The sequence below is a fragment of the Mauremys reevesii genome, linkage group 7 (assembly GCF_016161935.1).
Source record: "Mauremys reevesii isolate NIE-2019 linkage group 7, ASM1616193v1, whole genome shotgun sequence".
NCBI lineage: Eukaryota > Metazoa > Chordata > Testudines > Geoemydidae > Mauremys > Mauremys reevesii.
Genome location: NC_052629.1, coordinates 6,692,019 through 6,713,359, shown reverse-complemented (window position 1 = coordinate 6,713,359; position 21,341 = coordinate 6,692,019). Strand labels below are relative to the sequence as shown.

The 21,341-nt window shown below is 47.7% G+C and overlaps 1 protein-coding gene across 10 annotated transcripts in view; it reads right to left on the bottom strand.

The window, feature by feature from the left end:
* SORCS3 (sortilin related VPS10 domain containing receptor 3) overlaps positions 1–21,341 on the bottom strand; it is a 522,792-nt gene that overhangs the window by 144,752 nt on the left and 356,699 nt on the right. For all 10 annotated transcript variants that reach the window (XM_039481980.1, XM_039481984.1, XM_039481985.1 and 7 more), the window contains one exon: positions 3,182–3,255. In XM_039481980.1, coding sequence (XP_039337914.1) covers positions 3,182–3,255 — 74 coding nt within the window. The remainder of the gene's footprint in view (positions 1–3,181; positions 3,256–21,341) is intronic.

The following is a 21,341-nucleotide window of genomic DNA, read 5'->3' as shown; positions in this document are numbered from 1 at the left end:
AGTCTCTCTTTACCTAAAAATGCCACCGATTTAAAGGTGATTATCTCGGGCTGCTCCAGGGATAGGAGCACAATGGAATATGGAGAACTCTGCTTCCCATTGCTACCAGCTCCCATTTTTAGCCCCACTGGGGTCCTGAGACATTAAAGACATTAAAACCATAAGGACATATGGAAGTCACATGCGGATCCCTTTCCTCTTGCTGAGGACCACCTTCCTTCCCAAGTTGTGCTAATCAATTCAATGAGACAACACGTATGATAAATTGCTACTACATAAGTAAGGGTATCAAAATCTGGTCCTTTATAATGCAATAGGTCAGACCTGAACTCAGCCCCAAACCTTTGGGCTTGTGAAATTCTATGGCTTGTGTTACACATGAAGCCGATTCAGATAATCCAAATAGTCCCTTCTGGCCTTAAAATCTATCAATATGGAAACTCCTGGGCATTGGACAGGTGTAATTATGTGGGAAAATATCACATAGTAGAGGGGAGAAAGATGAACTCTTTCTGGGTTAGGGTGATTTGTTCTACAAAACAGCAGGTTATAGTACTGCAAATGTGCGGTGGCTCTGGACAACTGAAAGTGCTGCTACAAGTCAAGTGGTATCTTGACAAAGCTGCTGAAGATTTCACCATTTGATGTAAGAGGCTTATCTGAGCCCTGTTAATAATAGATTAGGAGGAGCCCAAATTCGCAGCTCCTTCTAAGGACTAACGTAGGCATCTCTTTGTTGCTGTTACTTCACATCTCCTGGAAGCTTCAGTTAACACAATCTGATGACTTAGCTTTTTACACAACAGTGGACCCCAAAGAGCAGCAGCTTATGTTCCTCTGAAACTTACAAGGTCCTATATATTTGTGTTCTACCCACTCCACATAGTAATAATAATAAAAAAAACCCGCAAGCTCCCCAAGTTTCAGTGTGTTCCTTTCATTTTTTTTCTTCCCCACACACAGCTTACAAGCTCAGAACAACAATCACAGCTTGCAGCATAATAACAAAGAACTCAAACAGCCAAGAGGAGTTATTATATTGCAGGGTTTCAATATCCCTGAGCCTGGCATTACAATAAGGTGGTTCAAATCTTGCCCACTGTGCGAACAACCTAATTTGTTCTCTTGGAAAGTTTATCATCACTGGAATACTGCTGCCTCTGAGTGGAAAAAAAGCTTTGTTGCCACTCTTTCCAGTAACCGATGACCCTCTGTATTTCTGGAAAAGGAGGAGACATCTGAAATGGGAACTCCATATAATGCAACCTGCTCACATTTTTGGGTTAGGTCCCTTTTATTGCTCAGATAAGGTTGTCACCTTTGTATATAATGCTGCCACTAATTAGGGTGGTGGACTTTACCTGGTCCTCTTTAATTATACTCACAGTACAGCACTGATTTAGCTTCTCTTATCTAAAGGTGATGTCTTCCTCTTTGATGAGAGACACCCACAACTTGCTCCTATCCAGAACCAAGCAAAAAAGCAAACCCTATTCCCTCCTAAACTGTCTGTACACACTCCTTGTCCCAACATTTCTTGTCAGCCTCCAACTCCCATGGTCCTTCTGGACTACAAGTCCCAAGATCCCCTTCTTGTGGGATGAAAAAGGCCATGCTGTAAAATGGGGGCGGGCAAACTTTTTGGCCTGAGGGCCGCATCAGGTTTCAGAAATTGTATGGAGAGCTGGTTAGGGGAGGCTGTGTCCTGGCCCCCGCCCCCTACTTCTTGCCCCCTGATGGACCCCCCAGGACTACTGCCACATCCACCACCACCCCGCTCCCTGTCCCCTGACTGCCCTTGGAACCCCCACTCCTGACTGCCCCCCGCCACCCCAACCAACCTGTCCTCTCATTCCTGACTGCCCCCCCAGAAACCCCTTCCCCATCCAACCACCCCTTCTCCCTGACTGCCCCCAGAATCCCTGCCCCTGACTGCCCCCCGCTGCCCCATTCAAACCCCCTCCTTCCTGACTGCCTCCTGGGACCCCTGCACCCACCCATTTAACCTCCCTGTTCCTCGCCCTCTGACCACCCTGACCCCTATCCACACCCCCACCTCCTGACCACCACCCCAAACTCCCCTGCCCTCTATCCAACCCCCCCTCCTTGCTCCCTGCCCCCTTCCCGCGCTGCCTGGAGCACCAGTGGCCAGCGGCGTGGCTGTGGCTGGAGCCAGCCTAAATACCTCTGAAATGGTGCTTCGGCAGCTTGGTCCCATTGATTTTCAATGAGACTCAGGCGCTGACATACATAACTCTCTTTTGAAACTGGGATTTAAGCACCTAGGTCACCTAAGTGCTATTACATTTTTTTTACCCCTCAAAACCAAACCCCCTGAGCCACTTAGGATTTGTCTACACTGCAAAGAAAAACCCACAGCACTGAGTCTCAGAGCCACAGTCAGCTGACTCGGGCTTCTGGGCCTCGAGCTGTGGGGCTAAAATTAGCAATGTAGACATTCCCACGTGGGCTGGAGCCCCAGCTCTGAAACCTGGAGAGGGGGGAGTCTCCCATAGTCCAGGCTCCAGCATGTCTACACTGATATTTTTAGCCCCGCAGGCTGAACCCCATGAGCCAGAGTCAATCGACCCAGGGTCTGAGTCTAGGTGCCATGGGTTTTTCTTTGCAGTGTAGATGTATCCTTATTCCCCAGTTATCTGATGATAAAAATACATTCTAACACATAATAAAAGCCTAGCATGCTCTTTAATTAGCACATTGATTCTGTTTAAAAGCCCCTCCCCACAGTCACCCGGGACACAACAGAATGGAAGTAGTCAATAACAGCATTATTAACAAGTTTCACTAGATTTGGTGTTTGTTTTCTTTAAAGCTCCTGGAGTCAGGTGATTACATGAGAATCTCAGCTGTCTTTTTTTTTTTTTTTTAAGTAAATTTCTAACTCAAGGTTGTGGCTTGAAAGACTTGAAAATATGACCCTTCCCCCACGCAAAGGCTATGACACCAGAAGATGCATTAAAAACTCCAAACCTTTTTTAAAGACACTCCTATGTCAATCTCAGGATTTTTGGGACCAAACTCATGAATTTTGAATACCTGGGTTTGGCAGAACAGCAATAATTCTAGATCCTGGGCTGCTCAGAGTCTTCTTCGGTGTGCGATGAACACAAACGTGCTATATTGTCTGCACAAAACAAGAGAAGCTTGATGGACCACTCACCAGTAAAACCTGTTTGGAGTGATCCGCTCATGCATTAGCTGCCAGCGTCTTCCAAAATCCATAGAGCTATACATCTGAAAGACAAAAAGAAATGAACAAGAGTATAAATAGCAGGAAAAGGAGAGTGATTGTTGCCCCAACAGGGTTTAAAATCATCTCCGAGCTCCCCGAGGTCACAGTATAGCTAGATCGATAATGCAGGGCTACATCATTAACTAAGGAGTACTGCAGAAAAGGATCTGGGGTTTACAGTGGATCACAAACTAAATATGAGTCAACAATGTAATACAGTTGCAAACAAAAGAGAACATCATTCTGGGATGTATTAGCAGGAGTGTTGTTAGCAAGATACGAGAAGTAATTCTGCTCTACGCAGCACTGATAAGGCCTCTACTGCAGTACTGTGTCCTGTTCTGGGCACCACACTTCAAGAAAGTGGACAAATGATTGACGGTTTAGAAAACATGATCTACAAGGAAAGATTGAAAAAAACGGTGTTTGTTTAGTCTGGAGAAGAGACGACTGATGGGAGACATGATAACAGTCGTCAAGTGCACAAAAGATTGTTATAAAAAGGAGGGTGATAAATTGTTCTCCTTAACCGCTGAGGACAGGACAAGAAGTAATGGGCTTAAATTGCAGCAAAGGTGATTTAGGTTAAACATTAGGAAAAACATCCTGACTGTCAGGGTAGTTAAGCCCTGGAACAAATTACCTAGGGAGGCTGCAGGTGTTGAAAGTTTCTAAAAACAGGTTAGTCAGGGGTGGTCTAACAAATACTTAGTCCTGCCTCAGTGCAGGGGGGACTAGACTAGATGATCTATCAAGGTCCCTGCCAGTCCTATATTTCTACGATTCTAGTAACCACACTGCTAGCGACAAGTTAAGACACTATGCCCTCCTCTCAAATTTTACCTCTGAGATTCAACCAGTGTTAACTTTCTTCCCCCCTTTAACCTCACCAACACCCTCTTCACACATCTCTGTGCTTCCTGATTTCAGCTGTCAACACACTCACTCCTATTGCAGTACCAAAAAGCAGGCAGTTCCCATGGTTTTTTCAGCCTACAGCACGCATCTGAAATCTCACCCCAAAATGCCTGTTCTTTAAAGATTTCTAGCTGGATTTTGCCTACTCTTCAGGGTCAGGTTAGGAGGGTGAAAAGCCCATTTATTTTTACATGGAGCAATATACTTTTTTTTTTATACACAGTCTGAAAGACTATGGTGACTGATTACATAGACATTCCTTAGATTAAAAATAGATTAGATAGCTCAACTATGGAGGCATAGGTAGCGACTATAGCTGAAGTCACATTGTGACTTGCATATAGGTAGGAATTAAATCCTTTCCTTATATATGAAATACAACGTGTAATAGCCCCATATTTACAACTCTTCGGGCAAGGCCTACGTCTTCAGAATCAATCTATTCAGTAGTTGAGGCATTAGAACAGGCCTGCACAACGTGCGGCCCCCGGGCCACATGCAGCCTGCATGGGCTCACTGTGCGGCCCATCGGCAAGCGGCGGGGTGGGGCTGCTGCGTTTGCCCCCGGCCCGGGGGGCGCCTCACAGCCCCGCATGTGCGCACCGCATTCCAACCACCCTAACGGCCAGAACCGCACGTTTCTCCATCTCCCGCTCCCCCCGCCTGGCGTATAGCGGGTGCGTCACTTTCGGGGCCTGCTGAGGTGGGAAGCACTGGGCACGAGGCAGAGCCGGTAAGTGCCGAGCGAGGGGAGGGGCGCCCGGCCTGGGCTCGAGCCGCAACTCGGGGTTGGGGGGGGGGGAACTGGGCTGAGACACCCCACCCTTCAGTTGGGGGCGGGGCGGCTACTGCACTGGTTGATCCCAGTCTCTGCCCCACTGTCTCTGTGGGCAGCCAGGAAACCCCCAGGGGAGACGTGTGTGTGTTGCACCTCCCCTGCCCCAACTCCTGCCCCCTTCCCTGGTCCAGGGTCCTTCCCCGTTCCCGGCCCCTATCACACTGCCCCCCTCCCTGGGCTCCCTGCAGCCCCTGTGTTTGTGTGTTGGATAGTCACATCCAATCCCTTCAAACTGTCCCCCTTTTCCCCTCCCTTTATTTCATGGGGGGGGGACGAGCCGAGCGGGCGGGCGGACAGTGGCAGCGAGGCTTTATACTTGGAGGGGGGTGTTTCTGTGGGGCCGGGTGGCGCTGGGGCAGGGGATGTGTTTCGGTGGGGGGCTGGGTGGTACTGGGGGGATGACTTTTGGTGGGGCTGGGGGGTTTCGGCCCTCAGCTGTTTTCTTTGGAGTAATATGGCCCTTGCTGCTTTACAAGTTGTGCAGGCCTGCATTAGAGGCAGCTAACAATGGCTCCTTTTTCAATTTAAACTTACAGTCTAATGTTTCTTTGGTTCCCCATAGCTAACAAACAGCTGAGTTGTAGTAACTCCAAAGTTTCCATCTAGCTCTAGACTAAATGCCAGAGGTAGGTTAATTTTATAAATATCCCACCCATCATCACAATCTATTCCCGTCCTATACAAGTCTACAACCACCCACCATCCAATTACTTAAAACTTACAGAACACCGGCAAGCTTTACTCCAGCCTTAAAGTACTCAGGTTTGTAGGAAATACATCTGATTTTAAGAACTATCTATTAGCTTGAGTGTAAAGTAGACAAGTAAGACATTGCAGACTGTTTTGAAAAGGGAGAAAATAATAAATTCTGTTTGACTAGAACACAATTATGTTGAACTTTGATTCTAGAGAATGTGTGCCTGGATAAGAAGTGTTAGTGAACTGTTTGTACGACAGGCAGAAGAGAGAGAGATTACAGAGATGGAGAGACTGTATATTGGTAATTTGAAAATTGTTGATCCTTAATGGAAAAATTATATGGTTGGAGTTAAGGTTTTGTTTGAGCTCTGTTTCTGAGTAATTGGATTTGTGGACTGGAGGCAGGTCCAGCTTCATAGTGGAAGGAATTACATCCTGGTGATGTGTAGGACGGAATTGTTGATATGCATTGTTATGTACGACTGTGAAGATAAATAATATGCAGGAGCAGCAGAAGGTCCCTAAAAGTGCGGGGGAGGGGGGATTGGGGTGGGAAGAGGCAGGGAAGAGCAAGGTGGGGGTTGAGGGAAGGCCTTGAGTGGGGACACAGCCTGGGGCGGAATGTGAGTCGAGCACCCCCCCCAGGAACTCAAGAAGTTGGTGCCTCTGGAGATTTGGCAAACACCTTGATTTCCTTGGAGTCTCTATTTTCCTTTTTGTCCACAAGCACTTCTTTTCTTTTACAGGTCCACAACAGCATGGCTATGGGCAGCGCAGTGGCAATAAGCACCTCTCATTTGAATGACTCACCTGCCCTACAGTGACTCATTCAAAGAGCTTCTTTCTGTCAAGAGCCACAGACCAGCTGCTGTGTACTTTTTTCTCTCCTTTGAATTAGATCTTAGATTGACTGATGGTAGAAGGATTAAATTGAATTTGTAGCCTTTAGGCAGCTTCAGATAAGAGATAAGAAGGATCCTATTCATTTGGGGTTCTTTGGTTTATTTATTTCTCTCTTTATGTTTAGGGTCCACCATGAATGTTAACCAAGAGTAAATCATTGAGACGATGGACTGTCTGGTAGTGGAAGAGACACAGCAAGCCACCGAAAGGTCTCTTTGGCCCACTTCGCTTCCTCACAGCTTGTGTGCCATTATTTATTGATAGAAATATAAAGGTTAATGTTGAATTACTGAATAAAACGCAATAAAATAAAGGTTTTTGCAAGCATAAAAAAAATCATGCAGGCCTGTGTCTTCTGTTCACCTTGTTTTGGGAGATCAGAGGTGCACTTTAGAAGTGATGACAAATTAAGTGGCAATTACAATAGATTACAATAGAGAATAATTTGCCCTGAGGTTTTATACAGGGTAAAGAAAGAAAATCAGGTCTGTTTGGTGCAAACTTATATATATAAATTCTCCCACGTCCCTTTAACAACTAATAATAGTTGGCACTTGCACCTCCCCTTTCATCCAAAGAGCTCGGGCGATTTTACAGACAATGATTAAACCTCAAAGCATCGTGGCCCAAATGCTCAAAGCTATTTAGGCACCTACCTGCCACTGAGCCCCCATCCACCCATCCAACCCTGTTCAAGCCCATGCTGAACTTTAAGTGCTTTGTTGAATAGGGATAGACTTGGGCACATGTCTACCTGGTTCTCTGAACTGGGACCTTTGTGCGGTAGGGCAGTATCATTCTCCCAGTTTTACAAACTGGTTTTGATCACCCGACACAGGGCTCAGAGAGGTTAAATGACTTGACCAAGGTCCCACAGTGACTCAGGATGAGATCCTGAAACAGAAGGGAGGAGTCCTGACTCCCAGTCATGTCATCTAAGGCCCAGATTTTAAAAACAAACCAACTCAGCACTGAGCAGCCACCATTGGGGAACCTAAATGAAGTAGCCACATTTCCAGAGCAACTCAGCAGATCCCACTGAGAACAACAGGGGCTGAAGGGTGCTGAACGCATTGGAAAAATCTGACCATTTCCTTTAGGTGCCTAAAATGGGAGCTGAATGTTAAAAAAAAAAATGTTCCTCAACTCACAGTGTAGTCACACCTAGCAGGACGACACTTCACACACAGAAATCCCAATACTGGACACATCACACCTACCCAGGAGTGGCTCCAGGCACCAGCACGCCAAGCACGTGCCTGGGGCAGCAAGCCACGGGGGGCGCTCTGCCGGTTGCCGCGAGTGCGGCAGGCAGGTTGCCTTCGGCGGCGTGCCTGCGGAGGGTCTGTTGGTCCCACGGCTTCGGCGGACCTCCCGCAGGCCTGCCGCCGAATCCGCGGGACCAGGGACCTCCCGCAGGCAAGCCGCCGAAGGCAGCCTACCTGCTGTGCTTGAGGCGGCAAAATACCTAGAGCCGCCCCTGCACCTACCGACCCCGATTCTATGGTGCTGCATTTCATAAACAGCAGAGCAACCCAGCGTAGAATGCGACAAGGAGTCCTGTGACACCTTATAGACTAACAGACATATTGGAGCATGAGCTTTCGTGGGTGAATACCCACTTCGTCAGCGTAGAATAAATCCCAGCATTCTGTGCTAAATGTTCTGCGTCAGACAATGTGTCCCCTCAGCGGGTCACCTCCTCAGCTGGTGTCGATTTACTCATCCGGTACCAATTCTACTCAAGTAAGTATATTTGGTATATCAACAATTAGAGGGGTATTCTGCTCCCTGGGAAGCGGGAGTTTTGGCTGGCATATCCAGAGAAGGGGGAGAGCCAGAAAGGTAGGAAAGACTCAAGAGAAAAGCAGCAAGGGATAAGATAGGGCAGGCCATGGCTGCGGTGTAGAGGGTCCCTGAGCTGGAACCCAAGTAGAAGGTGGGCCCTGGTTCCCCTACCAGCCACTGGGGAAGTGGCACAGACCAGGCAGTGGAGAGCAGACGGCCTGGGACAGTTTGCCCTGAAAGACTATGATACCACAGAAGGGGAGGACCATAGTGGCCTGCTCGGAAGGCCAAGTCACAAAAAAGGAAGCTGAAACTCCTGGAGCAAGTGGGGCCAGAGGGCGAGACATGACAGGTGAAGAGGCCACAAGAGGAGGGTGCAGGAGATAATTCCCAGAGCGGCCAGGAGGTGGCTCCACCTGCAGCGAGTGAACCCCACAACAAGGCAGGAGTGCCGCCAGCTTTTTTTGGCGCCTAGGCGGCAGAAGGTCCCGCCCCTGAAATGGCGCCCCCGACAGAGGCGGCGGAAAGTCCCGCCCCCGAAATACCGCCGACGACCGTGGCGGCCGAAGATCTGGCCGCCGCAGTCGCCGCCCCCCAAATGTTAATGCCCTAGACGACTGCCTAGGTTGCCTAATGGTTTGCGCCGACCCTGCAACAAGGGGGCTTTATCCTCTGTGTTTTGGAGCACACGATGCACACTGGCAGTGCTCTGTAAATAACCATGTCAGCCACTTCAAAGGCAGGAGGGATGGTTGTTTTCCTCCAGCCAAATTCCACGTGAAAAATGTCACCATCACAATTTAACAAAGTAGAGTTTCAGGGCCCAAGTCGTTCCCTTTTTGTTTTGTCTCCCCCCCATCCCCCATTAAATCATGCAAAATTACGAGAAGCTGATTTTGTTCATAATGTGCCCATCCGCTTCAGAGCGGAAGTGGGATACTCAGACACTTTGGAAATTCTTCTCCTGGAGAGAGGGTGGGAGAGTGAATGATGAGAAGAAAAAAAAATTCCCTGAATACGTGCCTCCTTCCCATATAGACACATATGTTCTTTGAGTGCCGGGAGGAGGAGCAGGGCAGAATAGCAAAATGGATGCTGCAGATGTAACTGAAGATAGAGGAAAGAAAAGCAAAGCAGCCAAAGGCACTTTACCTTGTTTATCACAGTAAGAGGTGCATTGGAAATGCCATGGATAGGAGTGGAGTTTTCAGCATCATTCTAAATATACAGGATGTGGGAATAAAGATCACTATGGTATATGTAGGCAGTCTTGCCCAGACACAAGGGTAGAATCAAGGCCAGAAACCCTAAGCACGCAAGAAGAATATATTTCCAAATAAAATCAGATGTTCTTTCTTAGTAGGAAACCAGGTGATGAAGTGGCCAGCGCAAACATCTGGAGAGAATCCATTCAAAAGGGTTCTGACCAGCTGCCAACCCTGGAGCATAATCAGATCTGGCAAAGCCTGATATCAGATAAAGCATGCAAGAACAGCAGGACTATGTGCACTTAAAGTAATAATATATGTATTATACACATAATTAGGCTTCCCACTAGATGTAAATACAATCAGCTGATTGCAGTCCATATCAGTCCAGTGAGCTCTTTCTAGAAGGAGTCGGCTTTACAATTAACATCAGAGCAAGGGAGAGAGTAATGGAGGCTGGAGATAAAGATAGAAGAGGGGCGACCTCTTTGCTGATAATGAAAAGACTGGAACAATTTTTTGCTGCTACTATTTTGAAACCTTATGCTGCTGTGGTGTTCCTACTGCAAGTGTCGGTGCAGTGGGTTTGAGTTCTCTAGCTTTGCTCGTGCTAGCATTAGGGGCTGCCACTTTTCTGACTCTGTCCACCTCTGTCAAAGTAATTATGCCATAATGCGATGCCATTGGTATCATGATACTGAGATGGTGTAAAACAAATTTTGGACCATGTTTTAATAACTGAGACCTAGAAGGCCTACTTTAATTGTTAGCCTAACTGGTAACAAAGTGGGTAAAGGTTCTTGGATTGTCACAATGGTTTGTTATATAAAACTGTTTAAGAGAAGATATGAGGCGAGACAGAAAGACTGAATTAATTTGAATAGAATGGTCATGAGCAGTAAATAAGAGAAGTAAAGAATCAGAAACCAAGTGAACCAAAATTGCTATGTCAGAAATTAGGGCTAATTGGCAGACAAAATAACAGGAGGATGGATCCCATCACCTTTTTGGGCCCCTTAAAAGAGAGACTTTGAAAAGAAAAAAAAAAGTTTACCAGCACTGTGAGTGCAACAGAAGGATTGTTGCTGTGACACCAGAGCTCGGTGCTCCAGTAGAGATGTATCCCACACATCACCCGAGTGTGGTGTTCTGTCTCCTCAAGTGGCACTGAGACCACTGAGGGGGAGAGAGAGATATTAATGAGTTTGCTCTGAAGCCTTAGCTAAGGGCCATATGGCTTTTAGCTCCTGCAGCAGAGGCTCATGCAGTTAGCTCCAGAACTCCCAGGTTTGACCCTGCTCACAGACAACCAGGGTCTGTCGCTGTTACAGAAACACTTGACCATTGTCACTGCACCAGCAAGGACCCCAACATGACACCGGTGAAATCTTGCTCAGTCTTCCCCTCCTATCCTCCTTCTCTCTCTCTCTCTCTCTCAGCTCTTCACCTAATCCTGAAATCAACTGTACTGCACATGGTGAGATGAGATGGCCCATCCAGCTCTGGCTAGCCTCAGAAGAATCAGTGAAGGAGAGGGAACCTGACCAAACCAACCAGATGATGTCTCTGGACCAGCGAGGTGAGCCAGGGTCCACAGCAGCAGCTAGTGTGGCTGACTAGTCAGCACAAAGCATCCATCTGTGACTGACCAGCCACCCTGTGTCCTGAGAACATCAACAAAAGCCATATTTTCCCCATCTTTATTACCTCTCTTCTGTGCCTGTCTGTTTTGTCTAAAGCAGGAAAGTGACTATCATTCCCGATTCAGAACTGAACACCAGACGTAACCCTTTCTTCCTCCCCGAGAAGGACTGCTTCACTGAATAAGAGACGTTAACCAATAGTCACTGCATCCAGAAAGGGACTTTGATAGGTTTTGATTACGCTTGTTTTGCACAATCAATTAAAGTTTCAATGCTGTTCGTTTTGATTCTTTTCCTTTAGTGTGTTTCAATCAATGCATTTCTAAGCTTTGGCATGAATTTTATAGTGTGTCTACCATGGTACTAAGCGGGCTGAGGACTCTGTATACCAGATCCCAGACTTTGTTTAACACTGTTTAATGCTGGACAGTGACTGGGTTATGTTATGTTAACACCTTTAGCACATATATTCCATCTAAATTAATACAACTATACTTAATCTTCCTACAAATTAGGAGGTGAGACAGAGCAATGGAAAACAAGAGCCACAGGTATGGAGCCATCTTAGATAGGGCCTACCAAGGGAGAATCCTTTGAGATTGATGCCTGGAGATGCACTTCTACAGTTTCCTTTCAACCAAATAGCATGAGATGAAGAGAGTGTCCCCAAGCAAAGGACAACAGAGGCCAAAGTTCAGCATTTAGCAGTACTTTGCACTTCTATTCCATGTTCTATCCAAGAACTACTACTCCCCTACAAGGAACAGTATTACTATCCCTGTTTACAGACAGTAATTATATGATTTCCCAGGTCTACATAATAATTCAGTGGATGTCACCAGTGTAACATTCTGCCTCTTGAGAGACTAATGTCTCATTTCAACAGAGAAACACTGACATTCAAGGAAATCTAGGCAAGTGAAAATACTTGTTTTCCACTGTAAAGCTCCCCCATAATATCTGCATCAACCCAGGGGCTTCTGTCTGGATATAGTGGAGAAAATCTCAGAATAACAAAAACAAACTAACTCATTCGTAGCCAGAACTGGTGGGCGGGGGGGAGATCAAAATGTAGGGGTTTGGTGTGATTTTTTTGTTTTGTTTTTTAACCAAAGTTTCAAATTCTGATGAAGAAAATAGGTCAACATTTCCTCGGAGCTTTCCCTTGCCTTTCCTTGGAAACTTGCAAAAGTTTCACCTGTTTCTGTGTTAATAGCTAAAAGGATGAAGTTAGGAACGGAGAGGGACTGAGGCTGTCTGCTAACGCACTGTAAAGTCCATCCCTGGAGAGCAGCTGAAAACCCAGCTTTAATGAGAATCAAAAAATCACAAACTGTGAGGACACGGAGTACAGACATCTGTGTAATGTAACTGCAGGAGGCAACATGGCGGCAGGGGAGGGAAAGGAGCATCGCATGATAAATTCAAATCGCAATGAAAAGGGTTCAGTAGATGACAGAGAGGAGCTTCCGCGAAAGGCAGATGTACCTGTTGGATACCACAATAGAAGCATTTTGCAGTGTCTTAGAACTCTATTCTAAATGGAAGTTCCCTGCTCTATCCACTGCAAAGGCAGAGTGATTTTTTTTTAATAAAAACTAGACATAGAAAAGCTCTATTAAAGTCTCCATTAGGAAAGAAATTTAGGACTGGGTAAAACATAGCAGAATATACTGCAGGAAATAACTGTGCTCTAGTCGGTGGATGGCTGTAATGAACCAACTGGGTTTCTTTTTCCATCTTTGATTTCTACCATGTGGTTATAACATAATATCTATCTCATCCCCTGACAATGCAGGATTGCTTCCTAGAGACTGGTTTTCCTGTTCCCTGCAATTCCCCAGCCACTGAATCCACTGCTAGTTTACCATCCTTGTCAGTTTCCAAAGAAATCTTTTTCTCTCTTTTCTGCATTTCCGAAACCAGCAGTGCTCCCCTCCCAGACAGAAGCTCCTGTGACCCAGGGACAGAAAGGACTACACAGAGAAGGGAAGAGGGAAGGAATTGAAACCCTGCTGCTTAGGGAGAGATCTGCTCATACCTGAGAGGGCCAAGAGCTGTTTCTTTCTCACTGTGTCTTAATAAACCAGACCCTTAAGACAGGGATTGTTACCCAAAGCACATGTATGTGTACATTTATTGGCGAGTCAGAAGGGACACTGAGGCCCAGATAGCATAGATCAACCTTCTTCCAAGCAGTAGCAGCTGATTATTGTCTCACAGACTAGCATATTGCCTAGGCATGTTCCTTCCAGTCCCACTCATGGAAATATTTGTTCACGCTACCCTGTCTTGTTGATTCTAGATCTGAAATTTTAACATGCCTCCTGACCCGGTGAGGAGCAAGATGAAAGCTTACAGCTTCGCTAATATCTTCTCTAGCCTCATTGGCACTGGAAATTACTGTTTAGATACAGCTTCTTCGACTGGCTTCCCTGCTTATCAATAAACAAAGCCCATAAAAATCCTATTTCCAAAGAATCCAAGCCAAGGGATTCTTGTGACAGCAGCTGGCAGAGCTGAGAGTGGAGAATAAGCAAATCTACAAGTGTCCTACTTATGGTCTTTGTTTACATGGAATGATTAAAAAAACTAGTAACTGTGATGAAAACAAGTGGACCAATTTCTCGCTCCACTTTGAATTGTTTTTTAGTTGATTAAGCACAATGCCAAGAGCCTTTGTTATAGCCCAAGTTGTCTCCCCTTATCGCAGAGTAGCCAGCTTGCCTTAGGAAGGGACTTTCAAAGGAGAGAGAAGGTTTGTACAGACTAGATCATGCTGGAGTGCCACCTAGTTCCTGGGTTTGTTACACACTTGAGAGTCAGAGTCTCCTTGCTGAAAAGGGTTTTACAAACTTTCTGAGCAGAGATAGGCACAGATGGAACAAGTGGATGAAATTCTATGTCCTGTGTTATACAGGAGGTCAGGCCTGATGATCTAATGGTCTCTTCTTGCCTTAAAAAGCAACGTTTTGAATATCCCTAACTTGGGGGGTGGACGTTTTGATCTAAATCCAGCTCTGAACTCAACAGCTCAGGCCCAATCTCTGTTAAAGCCTGAAGCCTTAGAACATCCCTGGCCCCCTGACCAGAACTTTAGGCAAGTTTGTTCCATATTTAAACTGCAGGGATCAAACCCAGCTCTACTTTACAGGGAAAAGGGATTGGTTCCCCTTGGGAGTTTTGGTTTGAAACCAGTGTGTGTGTGTGTGTGTGTGTGTGTGTGTGTGTGTGTGTGTGTGTGTGTGTGTGTGTGTGTGTGTGTGTGTGTGTGTGTGAGAGAGAGAGAGAGAGAGAGAGAGAGAGAGCACGCACACATGGTGGTTTTGCTTTGAGATTTGGAGTTTGTTTGAACCTGAAAATTCAAAGCAAGCCCTGGTCAGGAGGCAGGGGCAGGAAGAATGGATGGTGAACCTCATGTGGATTCAGGCTGGAGAGAAATGTTCATACAAATGCCTGCACACCTCAATATCTCTTAACTCTAACTGGGACTGAGTATTACACCCAGCCAGAAACCTGCTGTTTCTCCTGACTCGATTGCAATGTCTTTGTCTTTCTACAAATGGATCCTTTTTTGTTGCAATAAGAGATCTAACCTCACCAAGCCTCTCACTCTGTCTGAATCCTGCAGTGACGTCAGAGTTACAATGCTACGGTGATGTGTGCTATAGAAAATCCTATGTGGAGATGGATGGATAAACAGAGCATTTCTCCAGGTGACCCTTTGCAGTCTTTCCTTACACCAGCAGATTGGCCCACGAACCTTCCACCTAGCTGTTGTGTTCCAAGCAGCCTTTCCCTACACCATGAGCTCTCAATCTGGACCCCTCACTGCCGCCCCCAAGGCTGAGTATCAAGAACAGGCACAAGAGGTTGCAGGTGCAACCATTCTCCCTTCCCTTATCGCTGGACAGGAATGGGGGTCCTGAACCTTTTTTTCTGATGTAACATGGGGTGGATAAGAATATGGAAAAGGTCAAGAACCACTGCAGCCCAGTTTAGCAGGGTAGATGTTTGCTCTGAAGCAATCACAAATTAAAGGGTGATACCATTGTGTCCAATCGCATAAAAACCCGTATTTAACATCTCACCATCCCAATGAAAGTCAGGCTCTTCTGATTCCACAAGTCCAATCAATGTAAGTGCATTTGAGAGGGTCCTTCAGGAGACACGGTGTTATCCCCCTGTGGTACAGCACGGGAGGTGTATTCTGCAAGAATCAGACGGCCGTATAGCCTTCCACAAAGATTGGGGCTGCTGCTCCTGTTCCCAAAGCAAAAAAACCCAAAACTCTTTGTCGGATTCACGTCTACACTGCAATCAGAGGTGGGACTGCAGCACATGTAGCTAGAGCTAGCCAGGAAGGCTTGTACAGTCTGTGCTGCTGCGGTTTCACTGCTACTGTTATAGATCAAAGCTAGGTCTTGTACATCTACAGGTGCTGTAGTCACACCTCTGATTGCAGTGTAGACATTCCACTGACTCCCATCCAGGGAGAATTCACCATCAGCACCATCACTGTGTGACAGAAAAAGATGACGTGTATCACATATGTACCCACACTTACACACACTCACACAGGGCCAACAAAACTAGTAAAGGGAGAACCTTAAATATCTCAGCCGTTCAGATGGCAATCCAAACATCTGGACACTTCTCCAAAGCTTATCTGAGCCTTTTGGCCTTGAAATTTGGACTGGAAATCGCCCAGGGTTTCCAGTATTTCTTGGTCCTGATCAAGGGGAGTTTACCGAAGAAAGGTTCAGTGGTTAGGGCACTAGCCTGGTACTCAGGGGATCTGGGTTCAACTCCGTGCTCTACTGCAAGTTCTCCATGTGATCTTGGGTGAGTCATTTAGCCTCTCTTGTGGCTTGGTTCCTGTAGCAGGGTGGCTACCCTGCTCCTGCCCTAAAACAGCCCTGGGAGAAGGTTGTGGCTGGGAGCTGGGATGATTGGGAAAGTAGGCTCAGCTGGGGCCATGCCCCAATCAGGCCCAGCTGGTCCCTATAAAAGGCTGTGAGCCAGAAGCCCAAACAGTCTTCCTCTGGCTGTAGAGGGAGATGGGCCTGGCTGCAGGGAGCTAGAGACAGGGTACCTGAGTGGAGTAGGGCTGGGGAAAGGCTGAGGAGCTGGGGAGCTCCAGCCTGGAAAGCCCCAGGCTGCGGCCTAGCACAAGGCCAACAGGTACTGGGGGGTTGCAGAGGGCAGCCCAAGGGTAGGCAAAGGCAGCAGGTCCAAACCCACCCTTGCCAGTGATGAGTTGGCTGATACTGCAGTCTGCCCCAGGGTGCGGGGGCTAGACGATGACTGGCAGTAGCCAATACTGAGGTGAGGTGGGGATCCTGGGTGGGGGTTCCCCAGGGAGGGGAGACCCTAAGACTGAAGGGTTACTGCCAGGGGACAGCACCCCAGATAAAGGGGTCCTGGGAGGGACACGGGGCCACAGGACAGGCGGATCACTGGCCTGCAGAGGGCGCTCCTGGTTGGAAGTGAGCTAATTCCTGGAACAGACCAGCAGGCCGCGCCGCAGGGGTGAGTACGCACGTCTACAGTTCCTCATCAATAAACTGGATAATAGTAGTGCTCCACCTCACAGGGGTGTTGTGACAATAAATACATTAACAATTGAGGTGCTGTGGTAAAAGGGGCCACATATATACCATTGAGACAGACCACAAAACTAACCTCTCTCAATGATATTTTGCTGCTTTTATTTCAGTTTGAAACCAGAGATTTCATGGAAACAACAACAAAAAAGAACCCAGACCCATCAACAACCAAACAAATGTAGTTGAATTTTTAAGTTGCCATTATAAAAGCTTTGGGCCATTCTGAGTTGTGGGGAAAGCTTTAGATTAGACTCTGCTCCTTCTTTACCATAACTTTGATGCCCATACCTCACTGGCACCAACTGGTGCAAGACGTTTCATACCACACACAAAACCTGTGCTTCTATATTTCTCCAGAATGACTCCCAGTCAGTACAGTAGATTGCTGTACTGAGATAGGTATGTTCATCCCATCTCATTCTTCAGGTCTTCAGTGACAGAAAGTACCAAATCCTTTACCACCTCCAGCATCTGGAGACAACTGGATGCTGGGTATTCATAGCAGGATCATTACTGCATGACAATGTCTATAGAGGAGAAAGTGAACACATTTCAGCAGATGCTTATGGAGGCCCTACCCCAGTTTCCAGGAGGGTTGTTTGAGAGAGAAAAGAGCCTCACAAATTCCCTGATGACAGTGGCAAGGCCAGCAAAGAACCAGAAAACATAAAGCCAGATGATTTCCATGGCTGACATGAGCAAAGCCCAGCAACACGGAGTAATTCCAGCTGCAGGCACCACCACACAGAGCTTCCCACATCCAGAACAGGTGTCAAACCAGCAAAGAGCTTCTGAGAGCCAAAATCTAGAACAGTAAATGAGTTGACAGCACACAAAATGTCAGGGACTGAGAACAGCGAATGAGGGGGCAGGGATCCAGAATACAGCGTGAGATAGCAGGACGTAGAGCTTTCCAGACCAAGGATCCAGAAGAAAGGGAAGTAAAACAATTGCTAGTAAAACTTCACCCTTTGACGGGCACAAACTCCTGGAACAACATATCCAGTTACACATAGCAAAGGGCTGTGTAATGCTGCAATCGCCCACAGCAACTGCTTCAGTTTCTCTTTCTCCATAATCAGCACCTCTTTGAAGGCGGCCACTTCTTCTCCCGCCAACCAGCTCTTCCCAGTTTGAACTATCAGCAGGTAGGGTTTGGGGTGAGGGCTATGTTAATCAGTGACTCAGAGGGTATATCTGAATGGGCCACACTGTTCATCAGCTTACCAAAAAAACGCAAGCTCTCCAAGCCAGGCAGCAGGGCCCTAATATCTCCCTTGAAGTTCTGTCTCTTTGCCTCCCGCCATTGCCCTCTCCTGTTTAAACATCAGAAATTTAACAAAGACAGGAAAGACACAGAAACTATATATCTAACGGTAAGATTTTTCATTTAAATGTGCTTTATTGTATGATGTATTCCTTTAATTAAAGTGTGAGCATCTGGGTGCATTGGTTACCATTATAGAGCCATTCCTCATGTTTATTGAGAGTAGGTCTGGATGGAGCAGAGCAGGGTGAGCTCACGCATTAGCCGGAGTGGGATGTAAAGCTACAGCAGCGTTGCTTTGGAATATCACACCATTTTTCACTCTGCTGGTGGGATCATCGGCAGGGTAACCTCTGTACGCTCTGGGCTGAGGTTCACCTGGCCTGAACCGGCCTACAGGGACTGAAAAATGTAGCAGGGGGGATGTTGTGGGGGCTCAAAGCCGTCAAAACCTCCCCTCTGCCAAGGAGCCTCGTTTGTGAGCAGCACAGCATGGAAACTGTATATTGCTGGCCTGCAAGGGGTTGTGACCAAGGCCACCAGAGATGCACTGATTCCACATGTCCACTCCACCACATCCATGGGGTGGTCGGGTTCTAAGGTGGGTTATTTAGGTGATGAACTGATCCAACTTAGCATGTGTATTGCACACTGGCAGAAGAAGCAGTGGGGCCTGCCCTGCAGTTGGAGAAGCATCTTACTTAAGAGGAGAATTTGGTTGGGATTGTATCAGACTTAGCTCTTGTCACCTCTTGAGTACGAGTGAGCAAGCAAAGGCATTCTCTTAGCAGGCAGTCTGAGAATGGGCTGCACCTTATACACGGGTGCACCGGTGAAAGAAGGAAGGTGATATTTAGCTGTACATTCCACATACTTGCTGCTGTTTTGGGGAGCTTTGAGTACACATTGCATCCCCAACGTACCCTGCTCCATAGCCCGCCTCCCCTGCACACACACGCCTCACATGGTAGAAGAGACCTTTTCCATCTCTCATCACACACAGTACCAGAGAAAGCTGTGAAAAACCTCCAGGACTTGGCTTTGCTTGGAGATGTTAGCAGGTCGTAGGCTGAGAGGTTTGAGAGCAAAAAATGCATTCAGGAAAGGGCGACTGTAGTGATGCGGCAACCCACTGGCGCAGCGCCTCCTGCTGGACATCCAGGAACATCCATGCCAGCCTCTAGAGCGCCCTCTGTCGGACGGTGTCTTGCCTGTCACTGGCCCCCATGTCTCTCTCCCTTGGGGGCTGCCCCCTGGCAGTACCCCAACAGTCTCTGGGTCTCCCCTCCCAGGGAAGCCCCCAACCCCCTATCCCCACCTCACCTCAGTATATGGCTACTGCCAGTCACTGTCTAGCCCCCACTTGCTGGGGCGGACTGCAGTGTATATGCCATTCATCACTGGCAAAGGGGGGTTTGGCCCTGCTGCCTTTGACTACCCCAGGCTACCCCTCTGTAGCCCCAGTGCCTGTTCTGGCCTTTATCAAGGCCTGCAGCCTGGGGGTTCTCCAGGCTGGAGCTCCCCAGCTCCTCTGGCCTTTCCCCAGCCCTGCTCCACCCTAGGTATCTTTGTCAGCTCCCAGGCAGCCAGGCCCGTCTCCCTCAAGAGCTAGAGAGAGACTCCTTCAGCTCCTGGCTTTCCTGGCCTTTATAAGGCCAGCTACGGTCTGACTGGGGCGTGGCCGGAGCTGTGACTGTTTCCCCAATCAGCCAAGGCTTGCTGCTTTGCCCTCCCGCAGCCTCAGCCCTCTCCCAGGGCTGATTTCAAGCCCTTCAGGGCAGGAGCGGGTGACCACCCCGCTACAGTGACATTCCTCTTTCATTTGCACGGTTGACACTCAGTGGCAAGCGGAGGATGTGCACGCCTGTCGGGAATTCAGCTGCCTCCTGGCTCAGGTGCCTTGCAAGCCAATGAGCTCAGCTGGGCCCAATACACCTGCACTAAGTGACTGTGCTCCCTGGCTGGACAGAAGGGGCAACTGATCACCTTGTCAGCCCTGTAGCAACAGCAGCACAGTGGCTGTTCCATTCATTCCATGCCCGCCACTGTGCTAGACCTGCCTCCTGTCCATCACTTGCTCCACCCTTTACCTGCTCTGCTTCAGCCCTAGTCCCTGCCTGCCTCTGAGCTCCTGAGTCTTAACTCCTGCCTGTAACCACTGGCTTGTCTCCTGACCCCGACTCCGGCTCTAGCTCTGCTCTTCCGTTCTCTTCAAGCTCCTGCCCCCGACTCCAGCACCACCCTGGGATTTGTTCTGACGCCTGGCCCTAACCCTTGGCTTGCCTCCTGACCAAGCCTCTGGTTCTTCCCTCCAATTCGACTCTAACCACTAGTGCAGATTCTTGCTCCCACCACCAGGTCACACTGCCTACCCTTGGGTGTTTGACAATGCCTAGACTGCAGTGCTGAGTTCTGGGCATCTCAGTGCCACAGAGATTATGCCAATTTGGAGGGAATTCATAGAGACAATAACAATGACCCAGGAAGAGTCAGTCTAAGTGCTGAATGTATACAACTTGGCCCTGGAGAATTACAGGGAGCTACACGTGTCTCCAAGTATGTGACAGGTATAAACACCAAGGGAGGGGAAGAAGTGTTTAAGGTGCACAATTAGACGTAATGGGATACAATTAAGAGGAAGAAACTTTTTTGGCAAACACCAGGAAAATAATCCATCTAGTAAAATCGATTAGACTGCAGAGTCGTCTCCCCTGCCCCATTTTTGGAGCTAATTTAAACTGCCATTGACAATGCAGTGGAGAAAGTGCCCCACAGAACAACGTTGCACTGGTGAGAAAGCAGGGGCAAAGGACCTTTCCCATCTCTACTTTCTATGACTGTTCAAGACTATCCAGGATAGGCGCAATTGCCATACGTGTTTTGCAGTTTCTCCATGGGGAGAAAGAGACAAATTTGCAGCTGTGCCTTCTAAGAGGTGCAATACAAAAGGAGCAATCCAGGAGGAGGGAGGGCAATGGTAGCTCTTGGCCACATTTAAATCACTCTGAATCTGCCTGCTGGGAAGATACACTTACTTATGGCAGCAGCTGCTTATGAGCTGTAACACTTAGTACTATGGCCAAACCCCCTCATACGTAACATCTCCTACACTGGGGGCTGATGGGGTGAGGGAGCAGTGTGGAGACATGTTCGCTGCACAGCTCTTGCATTGGAAGGAAGTCTTCTTGGGCTATTGTGGCCCCCTATGGTCCCTG